The sequence below is a fragment of the Bidens hawaiensis genome, unplaced genomic scaffold (genome assembly GCF_021521415.1).
Source record: "Bidens hawaiensis isolate Kalapana, Puna unplaced genomic scaffold, B.hawaiensis_p1.1 tig00008505_1, whole genome shotgun sequence".
Lineage (NCBI taxonomy): Eukaryota > Viridiplantae > Streptophyta > Magnoliopsida > Asterales > Asteraceae > Bidens > Bidens hawaiensis.
In genome coordinates, this window is record NW_027491606.1 from 808,211 (window position 1) to 825,001 (window position 16,791).

Genomic DNA, 16,791 nt, shown 5'->3' on the forward strand with positions numbered 1-16,791 from the left:
ACCATGCAAGTTTTGGCGGGTTCAACGTCTATAATGATTTTCTTCCCGGTCTTGAAACCCGTTTGTAGAGTGAGAAAGCCTCCTGCATAACAGTTAATTGAATATTAGTTATTATCATACATTTAACTGTCTTGACCATTTAATAGCATAAATATACAAATATGATAACTAAAACTTCTAAGTCGTCTTCATACTTCTTACTTTTGATCAATTAATTTTCTTTTCCATGAAATATAAGTCCCATCATTAGTTCACTGGAATTAGCTAGCATATGCTATTGAGTCAATTAAGCACATACAGCCTCTTAATTTGATAACTTAATTATAGATTAGATGATTAATCATACCATTTAGCCAGTGGCGGATCTAGACCATAATATCAGAGGTAACGTTTAAAATTTTTTTTTTACCGTATTTCATATAATGTAAACGGATTTTTTTACCGTATATCATACAGTAACCGATTTTTTTACGATATTTTATACAATTGTTTTTTGTTAACTTGCCTTTGGACCAATTTCATCATTTTCTTGTAATTTTTCTTTAACAAGATTGTTAACAAGACTTCGTTGTTTCATCTTCCAAGTTTCCTAATTTTAGAAGGGATAAAATTTAAATCATAAATCTATAATTATTTCAATTTAAACATAAACCCTAAATCCCTAATCAATTACACTTTCCAATTTATATTATCCAAATATCCAGCAAACACTAATCAATCATTCAATTGTTACCAATGGGGTGGTGCTCCATTGTCAAAGGCAAAGACTTTAAATCACTTGGGTTTGGAGGGGAGGTCTTGGGTTCAAATCCTAAAGACAACAAAAATTCAAAGAAGTTCACTGTTAAAAAAAATCATTTAATTATCAATAAACAATTCGAAATTAACAATTTATATTTATATTAACAAATAAACAATTACAATTTTAAGTAGAAGTAGAAGAATACTTAAATGAACAAGTAAAATTCAAACTGTGGACGAGGGAGTGAGGGATTGAAGGAGCACCAATCGTTGGCTATTCGGCTGCAACATGCAGGGGGGTGGGGCAGTGTGGGGTGGAAGCCACAAATGAATGAAACTTTGTTTTTTAAATGTTGATGTTCGACATAACCAAACGTTTAAAGATAAAGGAAAAAAACAAATGGTTTTATTTAGTTTGTGCTTAAATTTGGTTAGGCTTTAATTGGTTTCGTCTTTTAATTTGGTTGGATTTTAAACAAACAGGGGTAACGTTATATTTTTTCCAGGGGTATCGAAATACGAAAACTGACCAAAACATATAAAATTTGTACTACCGGCAAAAAGTTGAGGGGTAGCGGAGGCTACCCCTAGTTATATGCTAGGTCCGCCTCTGCATTTAGCAATAATCGGTGGAAAATAAAGAGGCAGAAAACCAAATCCATCCTCCCTTAGCCAGACCACCATCACCGCCACCACAATACCACCGCACCTAGGGTTTCGAAATGACAACGATCGTCAGTGAAAGAAACAAAAGGTAGAAGTCAAGTTCCACAAATTCCGTCCACCATCACCGTCGATATCATCTCATCTAATCTAATGGAGAACACCTTTCTCTCTCTCTCTCTGACACCGAGAAACAGACAAAACCAAGAAACTGCTGACCAACACAGACGATATTCCATAAACAAATACAATACTCAAAACTTTTAACCAAAAGAGAGCAGACATAATTCTACTATCAAGCCAAAGCATTTAAGAAAAAAGGTAACTACTATGAATATTAATTCACATTAAATTGAACATAACTAAAATCACTTCATACCTTTTCTTCAATGGAAGGTACAATCTAAGCATTTTTTGCTCCAAAAGACTCCATCCACATGTGCGACTGCATGCTAAAGAAACTCCAAATGTCAGGTAGCACAATCAGTAATATTCAGTGAAATTAAAGTGTAATTTAACAAAAGCCAACTTAGTACTGTACAACTCACCGGGCTCCCACTTTGATTGATAATATCAAGATCAACATTATTTAGCTGCATATCAAATCGAAGCCTCAGAATTATGGTTACTGAAACCCTAACCAAAGCAATTGGAATACTAAAAAAAAGGACATCAACAAATGATCGAACACCTGGCGGGCACCCAAAAAACCAACAAAGAAAACCTAGTCAGGCAGGCAATAGAGAACATACGAAGGAAAAGGAGTGTCCAACAACATCAAACCTGCAATTTAGCGGTAGCCATTACTACCCCACACCAGACTGTTGCCATCACCACACGACTGCCGCCTAGGGTTCCTAAATCAAACCCGGTAACAATAGGTGATGATGGCAGTGAAAAACAATCTGAAGCGGAACTCAAATGATGATGCAACTGTCGGTGTATGATGGAAAAGAGTACCATACAGTGGTGAGTGGGAAGAAGCTAGGATGGCTGGAAAAAAATGATTGGAGAAATCGGCGGTGACTTGCAGTTGGAGTATACAACATCAACTGCACAAAGTGCAACACTGTTATGCCAACTTCACCCGAAAATATATATATATATAAATAAATATCTAAAAATATATACATTTACTATAATTATACATTAATACAATTATTTATATAAGAAATATGTGAAAAAAAAAAACTTAATTGAGAAAGCCTAGAACTGTTGCATGTGTCTTCTAAGATTTTTTTTTAGAAACGCGACTTTCTTATATTTAGGTTACCGCGCTCTTTAAAGTTGGAGAGCCCCGATGCTCTATTCTGGTCAAACTATGTTGTCTTAACCGATCCCACGCAGGCTTCAAAGTTTGGCTTGGGCGTTCCCCCGGGAAACCATATCGCCGACTGCCACTTGACAGCCGTTGTGCCACCACAAGAGCTGAACTTTCTGGCGTAACACACGGTGGGACGAAAACCCGGGTGGGCTCAGGATTCGAACAGACATCCTTTGAACAAAGCCTAGCTCAAACCTTCATTGTCAATATCCACCTAAATATGAAACAAGTGGGATTCGAACTTGCATCTCCACTAGAAAACCCAAACCTCTTACCACTATAACACAAGTGGGGGATTTCTAAGATTTTTATTTATTAGGTGTGATTTATTTATATTTATTAATATCATTATTTAATAGGGGAGGGAGATAAGAAAACATAATTGAGAAGACTTGGAATTATTACATGTGTCTCCTATGATTTTTTATTTATTAAGTATAAAGATAAAGATAAAGATAAAGGCAAAGACAAAGACAAAGATGTGTGGATTATGGAGGGATATCAGGTAGATATTTATTAAGTAATGCTTCCAACTCAGTCAAATACATCAGAGGTACATTTTCCTTGACATCGAGGGTGTAACATCCTTCTTTTGATATTAATAAATAAAAGAAAGTTTTATTATTAAATTTGTGTCATTATTTAAATTCTGTTAAATTATAACAGGATTGAGAGGTGTGCTCAGGATTAGAGTATGAACTTGAGAATGGTTACGGGCCTAAGATCCATGGCTTGGAGTATTTAAACTCCTAAACCTCTCTAAAACCCTAACATTCTCATTCTTCATCTTCTACCCCCATACACACACTCAGAAAACACACACGAACTCTCTTCCGCTCATATTCATCCAAAAATCCAAGGAAACTAAGGAGATCCTTGTTCAAGCAACATCAAGCAACAAGAAACATGTCTAGAATCACGTGAGGTCCAAGATCCAAACCAAACCAAGTCCAAGAAAAGGTATGTTCTAGATTAAAGATTAGGTTTTTAATGTCGATTAATTGTAAGATTCAATGACTAGGCAAATCGGGTCTTGTGAAGCAAGAAAAATGTAAACTTTGTTGTAAGCAAGTTATTTGGGTTAAGTAAGGAAATGAAGTTGATGTGACCCGAAACTCATTCTAACTGTAAAATGGACTTAATGGGATGTAAGGAGGCCAAGTTGGAACAACCCGGGAGAGGCGAGCCAAGTCGACAAACTCGACTCGACCTAGAAGGAATCGAGCTGAGTCGACCGACTCAAATTAAGCCGAGTCGGCTGGCCCGACCCAAACGAGTCGAGTCGAGCAGAAAAAAACCCAGAAATAAAAAATTCATAAAACAAAAAAAAACACAAAAATAAAAAAAGTAAAAAAAACCAAAGTTCTTATTTATCATCCCGATTTCTTAAAAAAAACGTAAAAAAAAATTATCGGTTTAGCTAAATTATTCATATATGTATAATATGTATACATATGTTTTTTTCCTATACACATATGTATAATTTAAGGTAAATGATAATATACATATGTGTACATTACGTAACTAGAGATTAAATGAAAGTATACATATGTGTATAGGTATAATACGAATTAAAAATAAAAAAAATCGGTTTTTTTTTATTATACATATATGTATAATATTTACACACATGTTTTTTCCTATACACATATGTATAATTTAAGGTAAATGATAATGTACATATGTGTACATTACTTAACTAGAGATTAAATGAATGTATACATATATGTATAGGTATGATACGAATTTAAAAAAAATTGTTTTTTTTATGAAACCGGAATGAAATATAAGAATTTTGGTTTTTTTAATTTTTTTTTAAATTTTCGTTTTTTTTTGTCTTATAATTTTTTAAATATTTTTAGAGGTTTTTTTTAGTGGTCCAAAATAATTCTCAAAGTTCTCAATTTGCCAATGGTTCTCTTAGGATCCTTACCCTATATATATATATATATACACACACACACATATATATCGACCCGAACCCCCCCTCCATTTCGTTAAGGGTTTCACTAACTTAGAACTTTAGAAGTGCGGAATAGTTAGAACTAGATGATTGATGCTTGTAACTTGTTAAACAATTAGCCGTGCTCAGTTGAGAAGAGATGTGACCATAAACTTAGAAAGGAACCGACTCCAGGTGAGTTCTAGCCCCATTTTTCTTTGAAAATATTTTCCAGACTGTGTGCACACTTGTAAGACTAGAAATATATAAATATATATACATATATGATGAATGTGAATAATTATTGCAAGAATGGAAGAATGTTTGTAAGAACTCGTATGTGTGTAGTTTGCTTAATTAAATGTGATGGTACGAGTCAAGTAAGAATGTAATGTAAGAGTTAGGGTGGCATACCCTTCTGATACCTGGGTAAGAATAGAGTGGCCGACTCTATGATATCGGTGCAAGAGGTCGGGCGACAGACCCTTATAATATCTGTGCAAGAGGTCGAGTGGCAGACCCTTATAATATCCGTGCAAGAATGCAAGAATAGTTGTATAAGAAAATGTAAGAGTAATTATATATGCAAGAATAGTACAAAGTAATATTTGTATGAATATGTAAGAATGTATAAGAATCAATACATGTATATGAAAGAGTAAAACAATGTGTAAGTAAGACGAAAGAGAATAAGCACAGGATAACGGTAAGAATTGTATCTACGGATACAAATATGTAAGAGAAGCGTGTAAGACTAATCCGTGACTTGTTAAACTAGAACTCACTCAGCGTAGCTGACTTTTAGTAAGCACGCAGGTGAATAGAATGAGACATGTAGCTTGAGGAGGAACACATAGCATTCAAGGAGAGACTGGCATTGAAAAAAGGAAGAATTTATGTGACGTTTTATGTTTATTGTTGAGACTATTTATGATGTTTTAAGAAAATTATTGTATGGTTTGTAAGAATTGGTTGACTATTATTATTCCACAAAAGTTTTAATTAACTCTGATATATAGAACTGTGTTTATTAGTAAATCCAACACCAAATGTAGGGCTGTCGGGATCCAGGCCTTACAGAGGGCATCCATGAAACATGGGGAATTTTGTGACATTTCATATTACTTATGTATTGATAACTGAACTGATCGATACAAATGGTTACGCTTGAAACCACTGGTGTCGCGTGCTAAAATACAAGCTAGTGGACCAACACAGGTAAATCACGTCTTTAACGAACCGATCAAATATGGTCAAAACTAGTTGAAAACTATTAATGCTTTTATCTTCTCTTTAGTGGACAATTGACTTTTGAGATAAGGCTAACTGGGGGTAAAAACTCATACATGACATGAACAAGCAACACGAATATACAAGAACATAATCTAGTTTTGAGTTGTCATATCTAACTCATTCAATAAAGGGCCGTCAAACATGTTGTACTCGGTTTGACCTGTATAAATTATTTGACTATGCAGGTCGACTCGTTAACCTATTTAACCCATTCCCTATACCCGGTTACAACATTTAAAAACTAATTGCTACTCGTCACCCATTTTAATATATGTTTTAATGAGACGTATTTGTCTTACACGATTTTTAGTACATGTGGATATGGGTTAATGCTTTTGCCATAAATACAAATATAAGTCTTTCTGGAGTTGAATAGTTTGGTTTTTTTTTTTCCGAACTGTTAACTTTTATAAGCAAGCACAAACACCAACAAAACACCACCAAGCTACCTCCACAACCCGGAGGCAGCCAAAAAAATGAAAAACACAATTACATGAAAACAAATTTACACCAATTCAACCAATTTATCGGTCTACACTTAGACATATTCTTGAACCAAAGAAAACCAAGAGATTTTATGTCTCCAATAATGTCCTCCACTTTAACCTCAATTCCTTTGAACACCTTATTATTTCTTGCTTTCCAAATACTCCAACAAGCAATAACAATGATCGCATGAATAGTTTAACTCATCAACCCAATATGATTGACATCCTAGAATTAATCGTTTAAAGTCATTCTCCTCCAAATATTTCTATTTATAGTTATTATTATACAATTAAACTGATGATTATATTTATTATATATAAGATAAAAATCCATTGTTTGGTGGCACATTTCCCTTTTTGATTTTTCGATTTATTTATTTGTTTTTTTTATATATAATTATTTACTTAGTTTATTTTTACATGATTTATCATTGGGTTCAAATCCGGTACGGTAACGAACCTAACCAATACTGATTCAATATGCAGTTGGGTATTAATGAATTTATTTTGTGGGTTTAGTTTCGATACCGTTTTCGATTTAACTTCTTAAAATTATTTTAATTTTGGTACTTGGGCGTTGATGAATGTATTTTTTGGCTTTAGTTTCGGCACTGTCATGAACATAATCGATACCGATCGAATATGTGATGACACACAACTGCATCGAGCGAGTTTTACCAAGATAAATTTATTTTTTAGGTTTAGTACTGGTGTCGGTTCCACTATAATTTTAAATATGTTTAGTTTTGGTATTTGAGTGTTCACAAATGTATTTTTTGGCTTTAGTAACAGTGTCATTACGAACCAACCGAATTGCAACAACTCGTGTATGCAATGAGTAGGTTTTACCATGGCCTTCTGTGAGATTCGTTAAAAAGTTTTGGGCCGAAAGTGTCAAAAAATTTGGGCCTTAAGTAAAATGATTTTTATTGGGTTTGACAATTAAATTTTAAATACGCTTATTGGGTTATTATTTGGGCTGTATATATTTTTTTAGTAAAAACTGGCCTAAGAGAATTGGATAATTGAATTTAAACATTAAGAATACATATAGGGGTGAACATAGTACAAAACCCGACCCGAGAAAAGCCGGACCCGACCCAAGGACCGACTTATGCAGATTTTGAAGACCGAATACCGGACCAATTGGGGATAATTGATTTCGGTCATATCTGTGGTTGGTTCATCGGTTCTATTGCAGAGAACCGAGACCGGATATTACATCTTTCAAATGTTTAAATTGCAGGATGCAATATGGTGTGAACCATACAGGAAACGGTTCATCAGTTATACCTGCGATGCGCTATCATCGTATGTTGCAAAACACGCCTGGAAAACTTAATTTTTTTACGTCGCCTTGTTCTGTTCCATTTTACTTTTGAGAACCCTTGGTTAAAATGACAATGGGTAGAAAGCCCAAACAACCTCTTACACTCATGGGAGTCATGGGCCATGTTTTTCTCTTAACTTTTAACAACCCCATTTCTATATTTTTTTTAACCTTTTTCCGTTTTTTTTTTCACTATTCTATTTCTTTTCCATATTTTTTTAACAACTCATTTTCTCACTTTTTAAAATTTTTTTTCTTGATTTACATATTGTCAAAGTTATATTCGTATTTTCTTATTTCTCTATACTTTTATTTTTCCAGTTTATTTATTCTTAATATTTTTTGGTTGTACATAAAGCTATTTAACATGTATATAAAGGTGATGCTCTATTTTCTTTTTTGGATGAAGCAAAGGTCTAAAACTATGCCTCTTGTGTAAAGATGTAATTAACAATTATCTATTTTTCCATTCTGAAGCTTATGTAAGTTATTATTCTTATGACAATCAGCATACTACAAATGCGAGAATGATTGTCGGCTTCTTTTTTATGTGGCATTAATAGTTATTTAACAAACTTGTTAAAATAGTAATTTATTCTTTTATCAATATAGTTATACAAAAATAACTTCATGCAGTATGTTGTAGATTAAATATAAAGAGAAATAAATATACAAGTACAAAATAAAAAAAAAGAAAAAAAAAGTGTTTTAAACGTTTTGTTTCATTGGGCTTTGGCAAATTAAAGGCCCACCTAGGTTATCTTCTACATATAATATAACTGTTAAAACGGAACCTCTTCCGTCAACATCTTCTTCGCCGGCCGGAAAAGTTTATGTTTATTTCTTTTCATATCAAATACTACCCGACCAGAAAAAAGAGACAAAGTTATAAGTTATGTATCTATAAAGGAAATCGGAATCGTCTTCCACCGATGCAAATCGGTCTTCGGGTTTTTTCCATGTTTTCATGGGCTAATACCGAATCCGACCCGAGACTGAATTCCCCAGGAACTGAGGACCGAAACTAACTTTTACACTATAGGGTCGGTCAAGGATCGGATAAAATCGGGTTGGTTTTTGGGGTAATTTCGGGCCGACCCTAAATCTGCACACCCCTAAATACATATATATTTTTCAATATATATATATATATATATGCAAAATATAGAATGAAAACTCATTTGAGTTGTGAAAACCCTATATGACATCGTTTTTTTTTAGTTTTTTTACACACGTAATATATGTTGTAACATTTAATACAAAATATCAAAAAATAAAAAAAAATTGTTTTACTATTTTTAAACATTTTTTACTAATTTTTTATATGTTTTCAGGAGAGAAAAAAGTTATATTTATATTTACATTTTTTATTCACTTTAATTGTGAATCACAAGATTCAAACTTTAATTAAAAATATGTGGTTGAGAATGAGTTTATAAAGTTTTCACAACTCAAGTGGGTTTTTATTTTAACCCTTCCCAATAAATGATTATATAACTTTTACAAAAAGATTTCAGGCCTATCGAGGTGATCTAGTTGGGAGCCATCGCCCTTGCTGCCCTTCCCCCAAAACCTGCTCTGGGTTTTACCAATCGAAAACACGTCATTTTAAATATGTCTTTCGTTTTGTCATAAGTTATTCCTGTCTTGTGCCTGTAGTATTCTCGGGGTCTACTAATCTTTTTTTTGAATTGTTACCGTAATCTAACTGATATTGATCAAATTCGTTTCGCTAGGTATTTGAAACCTACCTCCTTACGTTAAAATAGATATGAGATTGGGTATTTTGGACCTTTTAAATTGGGCAGCATGTGTTAATTGATTGATAAGAAAATTATTCCTTTCCTCAGCTGTTTTCTTTTGTTAGCGAACCATCCACACGGATTAGAACCAAAGATCGCTTTCTTGGAACAACTTATTATTATTATTATTATTATTATTATTATAGCCCATTTCATCTCTCTCTCTCTCTCCTCAATCGAGATCGTTTTCATTACTTAATTATCAATCATCCTTGATTCATATTCTTCCTCTGCATTTTTATCATCCATTTCCTTGATGTTATCGCTCTTCACCAGCCTTCAAGATTGTTGACCCTTTTGATGTAAGTATTTATTATTTCCTTTTTCATGGATTATGCACCAAAAAACTCTGTCCGGCCAATATTGTTCATGAATGCTATGTGGGTCTTCTAGATCTAATTCATATAAACCCCCCTTTCCTTTTCTTGGGTTTCTTCTGTTTGATAAATTTGAGCTTTATCTTTGTGTTCTTGATGAACTAATTTGTGCTGCATTTTTGATCCTTGGATTTCTTGCAGGAAAAGTATCAAACTTTGGTTGATTCAACTTTAAGTTATCTTGTTCTCAATTGGGAATTTATGAAGTTGGTTTGAAAGGCATGTGCTTTATTGGGATTTCTTGATATTATTCCCAATTTGGTTGGAAGCATTTCACTCAGAAAGCGATTGAAGTTTGTGGCTTTTAAGTGATGTTTAACAAGATACTTAACCGGCTTCCTAAAAAGCCTCATAAATCAAATGATAGTCGAGATGAAAGAAGCCCTAATTCAGCTTCAACTAGTTCAAGAACCAATAATGATGTCCCAATCACTAGGTCTAGCACTTCAAATCCATCCGGTCAACCCTCAACTGGCCAAAGTCAAACCAACAAGAAAGTTCTCCAATCTCAAAACTCAGACTCGAATTTGAACGGGAATCCAACGATTCCCACCTCATACGAGGCCTTACCTAGCTTCAAAGACGTTTCAAGTTCCGAGAAGCAAAACCTGTTCATCCGAAAGTTGAATTTATGTTCCGTTGTGTTTGACTTCACTGATCCCACCAAGAACTTGAAAGAAAAAGATATCAAACGACAAACTTTAGTAGAACTAGTTGATTATGTCACTTCTGCAAACGGGAAATTTCCTGAAATCGTTATGCAAGAAATCGTTAAAATGGTGTCGGTTAATATCTTTCGTAGGCTCACTCCACAACCACGGGAAAACAAAGTTCTAGAAACTTTTGATGGTGAAGAAGAAGAACCTTCAATGGACCCTGCGTGGCCCCACTTACAACTAGTCTATGAGTTCATTTTAAGATTTGTTGCATCCCCAGAAACCGATCCAAAACTCGCCAAGCGTTACATTGATCACGCGTTTGTTTTAAAGTGGTTGGATTTATTCGACTCAGAGGATCCACGCGAACGTGAGTATTTGAAATTTGTTCTTCATAGGATGTATGGAAAGTTTATGGTGCACCGTCCGTTTATTCGAAAAGCAATCAACAATATTTTCTTTCGTTTTGTTTTTGAAACGGAAAAACATAACGGGATTGCTGAGTTGCTGGAGATACTGGGAAGTATTATTAACGGGTTCGCGCTACCATTGAAAGAAGAACATAAGTTGTTTCTTGTGAGGGCTTTGATACCACTTCATAAGCCGAAATGCATACCGATGTATCATCAACAAATATCTTATTGTATTACACAATTTGTGGAAAAAGATTGTAAGCTTGCGGATACGGTTATTAGGGGATTGTTGAAGTATTGGCCGATTACAAATAGTTCAAAAGAGGTTATGTTTTTAAGTGAGCTTGAAGAAGTTTTGGAAGCAACTCAGCTTCCTGAGTTTCAGAGATGTATGGTACCTTTGTTTCATCAAATCGCGCGTTGTTTGAGCAGTTCACACTTTCAAGTAAGTGCTTTAACAGGTTTACTGTTATTATATATATAAATAAACATGCGTTAAAAGGCGTTAGTTTGCGATAAAGGTCTCATTTTGATCTGTGTAAGTTGATAATGATACCTTTTTATTCACTTCTAACTTCTTTATAGATAATTAACGAGTTAATTATGATTACCAATGCAGTGTTATTAAAATAATAATCATTTTGAAATGATTTTTACTGGTTCTATTTGTTAAACTGAGACCCATTTGTCTTACTCAGTTAGCTAGCTTTTTTGTTGATTTGACCCGTTTGAAGCAAAACACAACCCAAGTTGAACCGTTTGTAACAAAACACAACCCAAATTGAACCGTTTGAAACAAAACACAACCCAAATTGACCTGTTATGAGGTTTTCTTGATTTTTAAAGGAAGTTTCATGAATTGTATTAACTGTAAAAAGGCACTTGCTTTAGTGAAAGGTGACAAGTTTTCATTTTATTTTAAAATTTAGGTTAGATTACATGCATTCTGATCATATAGTTACCTAGAATTAGGTTATATGATTTTAGCACACAAGATTTCTTAGTTATACTGTCAGTTGTTCTGTAATGACTTTAATGAGCAGCAAAATAATATTAAGTCTAGAACTTTTCATAGTTTCTTGATCCTTGTGGTTGTTTTTACTTTTTACGAATCAGCCTCTTACAAACCCTAGCTTTGACCAATCTTGCCCAAAAATACACGAGGGACCGCCTCAATCCCCTGATGCGTTTTCTTGAGCGCTTCACGTCTGATATGTGCCTTTTAAAACCAAGATCTGAGGTACTAAGTTGACCAATTTTGTCAACTTTGGCAAACTTTGATCAATTTTGACTCAAAAGTACACAAGGCGCTGCCTCATGCCCCTGATGCGCTTACTTAAGCAGTTGAACTCCTCACATCTCATATGTGCTTTCTAAAAGACTAAAACCAAGATCCTACCAATCCAAGGTACTAAGCTGACCATTTTTGACCAACTTTGACCAATATTGACCCAAAAGTCATGAGGCGCTATATCAAGCCCCTGATGCATTTTTCTTGAGCTCCTAGCATCTCATATGCGTCTTTTGAAACCTAGATATGAGGTACTAAGTTGACCAATTTTTACCCAAAAGTGCACGAGGCACTACCTCAAGTCCCTGATATGCTTTCTTGAGCTCATCAAGGTAGTAACTAGTAAGCTGACCAAATTTGACCCAGAAGTACATGAGGCGCTGCGTTAATCCCCTGATGCATTTTTTTAAGTGCCTTCTGAAACCAAGATCTGAGGCACTAAGTATAAAATACAATAAATGAAGCTTCTTTTTCGTTGGGTCAATAACTTTGTGGATTAAATAAGAGTTTAGGGCTTAATATCACTGTCAATATATTTAAAAAATTCAAACTTTTTTGGACTCAAGCATTTTCTTTCTGTGGGATCTGTTTATATGGTGTAATAACCATAATCGTAACAGTTGTGACTGTTTCTTGAATATACAGGTGGCTGAGAGAGCATTATTCCTATGGAACAATGATCATATAGACAACTTAATAAAACAGAATCGAAAAGTGATCTTACCGATAATATTTCCAGCATTAGCAAGCAACACAAAGACACACTGGAACCAAGTGGTACTAAGTTTGACTTTGAATGTCAGAAAGATCTTTTCTGATGTTGACCCTCAACTGTTTGAAGAATGTTCTAGAAAGTTTAAAGAAGATGAGTTGAAGAAGGAAGAAATCAAGTTAAAACGAGAAGCCATATGGAAACGGCTCGAGCAAGCAGCAGCTCAGGGTCATGAACAGGTCATGTCTCAGAAGCTAATTGCGAACCATGTTTCTGCATTTTGAAATCCCGTCATTGGGTTTTTGTTGCTAATTTAGGGTGTTATGAGACACGTGATTTGAATGCCATGGATTTGTGTATATACGATTTGAAATTGGTTGTTTTTTAGATGATTTGTAATTTTGCGATGTTGTTTTCTTGGATTTTAATCTGTATTAATCTTGTTATTGCAACATATAATTCATGTTTAAGTTGCGTCTCAACTGTAGTTGGCGGTGTGTGTTGGTCGGCTTTGCGCTAAGACCAAAACTTTGATTTTTCGGCTTTTGTTTTTCGCATGGGTTCGGTTTGGTTATTTTCTGTCTGAGGTTTCTTTCAAAATTTGGCCCAAGGTAATGAATTCAGCCGTAAAACTTTTCCATCAAATTTTCGTTGACCATCTATCAATAAATTTGAACATGAAACTTTTGGGCCAAAATAATGAATTTGGATCAAAAATCTAATAACAAAAATTCAAACAAGTTCAGTTTTATTCAGTTTTATAGTTCGGTTCAGTTGGAGCGAGGGATAACCAAAACCAAACCAAACCAAACCAAACCATAATGTTTGGTTTTCAAAGAAAATAAAACTCAAACACCAGTCATTAGTTTGAGTTGGTTGTCCTGGTTTCACTTTGTTGGTTTGGTTAATCGTTTTTTTGCTCAATCTTATTGTAGTTAGCATCTATAGACCCTTCTTTCAACCTTTTCTGAATTAATTTCAAGATTTTCAATGATAATCGTTCATCTTCTATATACAGAAAAGTAAAAAAAGTATGATCTGTAAAATTCCTAACTAAAAACAAGACAATATTTAAATTGCTTCTTCTTGTGTAAAGTCACTAATTTGATGAACACGTGAACAATAATTTAGAATAATGTAGCTACTACAAAATGCGAGTCAGTTATTGTTATCGGGTTGGTCCTTGTCCAACCTTCCCGAGCTAAGATTCGATATGTAATAAACAAATAACGTGTTAGAAGGTGACCCGAAACATATTGCATATTGTAATTGTATAAAACGATGACACGAAAAGAAAGGAGAGATGAAACAGAAAGAGAGAAATTTTTATTATCTCATAATCAAACCATTATTACAATGCAATGAAACAAGCAAACCTATGTATACGTATACATATGCGGCGCATATGTTGAAAACACAAGATATGCGCTCACACCCCCCCCCCCTCAAGTTGGAGGTTGAGAAAACCCCAAATTTCACAGAAGCTCGTGAAAAGGAGGCTCTGGTAAGCTTTTTGAAAAAATATCAGCAAGTTGATCACTCTTCTTCGTATGTACTAAAGTCATGAGGCCTTCTTGTAACTTCTCGCGAACAAAATGACAATCGATTTCAACGTGTTTAGTTCGCTCATGAAAATTGAGATGAGATTGAGATGGTTTGGACATGTAAAGAGAAGACAGACGACGAATCCTGTTAGATCCGTAGAAAACATTACTATAGAAAGGAGGAGGGGTAGAGGACGACCGAAATTGACTTGGGATGAGAGGATTAGGCATGATTTGATAGACCTAAACCTCTCCGAGGACATGGTTGAGGATAGGAATTCGTGGAGAAGTAGAATTAAAGTTAAGGATTTCTAGAGAGAATTGAATACCTTAGGGCTTAGACTTAACTTATTTAGGTCACATACCATAATGGTATTTCCCTTACATATATTATTATTATTATAATTATTATTTGCTTTTATATAGTGTAACATCCCGAAATTTCCAAGTAATATTAATTATGTTACTTACTAATAGAGAGAAAGTTTACCCGGGTTATCAGGAAATAAATAATAGAATAGGAGTTGGTATGGGTCGGGCTAGTGTTGGGTAATGGATGTGGGTTGTGGACTTGGATTAATTAGGATGGGTTAAATGAGAATGGGCCTTAGGTCCATGGGATCTCAGGGATATAAATACCCTAACACCCCAAAATATCTTCATTCTATCTTTATCCAAGCACACTCCACACACACATACACTAACTTCGCCGGAACCGGGCCGAGCCAAGGGAAGAATCGGACTGATCCGAGAGTGAGAGAGGGCGACTAGTTGCGTTTACAAGTTAAAGGAGATCCAAACAAGCTCAAAAAGGTAAGATTCTTGAACTTTGAAGTTTAAAGATCCAAGCTTTTTAGAGTTAAGTGACCGGAAATGGTCGGGAAGCGTAGTGGGTGATATTGAACCATAGCAAGGGTGTTAAAATCGCTCGAAATGCCGATCAGAAACTAAAATAGCGGCTGCCTGGGCAACTTCGCCTTCATCTGGGCAACTTCGCCTTCATCTGGGCAACTTCGCCTTCAAAGTGACGAACTTCGCCTGCAAGCTAAGTTCGCTTGATGAACTTTGCCTGCAAGCTAAGTTCGCCTGATGGCAACTTCGCTGTAAAGTTAAGTTCGCCTAACTGGTAACTTCGCCTGAGGCCAAGTTCGCCTGATGACAACTTCGCCTGAAGCCAAGTTCGCCTAAGGTTTAACTTCGCCTGAAGCTAAGTTCGCCTGAGGTTTAACTTCGCCTAAAGCCAAGTTCGCCTGAGGTTTAACTTCGCCTAAAGCTAAGTTCGCCTAAGGTTTAACTTCGCCTAAAGTTAAGTTCGCTTAGAAAATAAATTAAAATCCTAATGAAAAATGTGTTAAGACAGTTAATGGAAATAAAATTTTTCCAAGCTGACCTGGCAGCTCGACCCCAGCCAGGGGCTCGGCCCCTTGGACCCTGCTAGGGGCTGCCGCCCCTAGACCTCGCTGCCAGGGGCGCTGCCCCCGGACCCCCGTTCGTTGTGGGTCATATAAAGATAGAAATACATTATAAGTAGTGATAGTTAAATTGATATGTATACTTGTTATACAGTCAGCCGAGCTCAGATAGATAAGGGATTTACAGCTATCAGAAAAAGAAGCAGAATTCAGGTGAGTTTCTAGCCCCATTCCTTGTTATGTTTTCGGGGCTGTGTGCATACTCAATGTGATAGTTAATACACTTATCCTAAGAGATAAGTGTATGCCTTATGTGGATAATGTGAAATGTATGAATGATTGCTTGATGGTACGTGAACGATCTTCGGATATTGCACATACTGTCAGGTTGTAACGCTATGTATAAGGTAAGTATGTTAGGTATGTTTATGTGTATGAACATGATGGAGATAATAGAAGAAAGAAATGATAATGTATGGTTGTATGGTAACAAAGAGGGAATCGAACCCTACTAATATTTGGGAACTAGGGAACCGAACCATACCAATATCCGAGAAAAGAGGCATATGCCGTGTATGACATATTTGATAGATACGAATGATTGTCTGACGGTACGTGAATGATCTTCGGATATTGCACGTACTGTCAGGATATAAATAAAGATATTAATATTGCATGTAATGTAAGGATGATGTATGAACATTATGAATGAAAGCTTGTCGGTACGTGAACGATCTTCGGATATTGCACGTATCGTCAAGGGAAGTGATTAGCTCCTTACATGGATATTAAATAATAACGTA

The 16,791-nt window shown here is 35.1% G+C and overlaps 1 protein-coding gene across 1 annotated transcript; it reads left to right on the forward strand.

Moving 5' to 3' along the window:
* The first annotated feature begins 10,271 nt into the window (after positions 1 to 10,271).
* Positions 10,272 to 13,477, forward strand: LOC143529143 (serine/threonine protein phosphatase 2A 57 kDa regulatory subunit B' theta isoform-like). Its single transcript, XM_077024994.1, has 2 exons — positions 10,272 to 11,474; positions 12,966 to 13,477. Exons 1-2 carry the CDS (start codon positions 10,272 to 10,274, stop codon positions 13,314 to 13,316), a joined length of 1,554 nt encoding a protein of 517 aa, XP_076881109.1. The 3' UTR covers positions 13,317 to 13,477.
* Positions 13,478 to 16,791: the final 3,314 nt, after the last annotated feature.

Bases quoted from the DNA above. Each gene is read 5' to 3' on its own strand.
- LOC143529143 (XM_077024994.1), top strand. From the start codon at position 10,272: ATGTTTAACAAGATACTTAACCGGCTTCCTAAAAAGCCTCATAAATCA. The intron at 11,475-12,965 runs GTAAGTGCTTTA...TTGAATATACAG, and splicing joins TGAGCAGTTCACACTTTCAA to GTGGCTGAGAGAGCATTATT.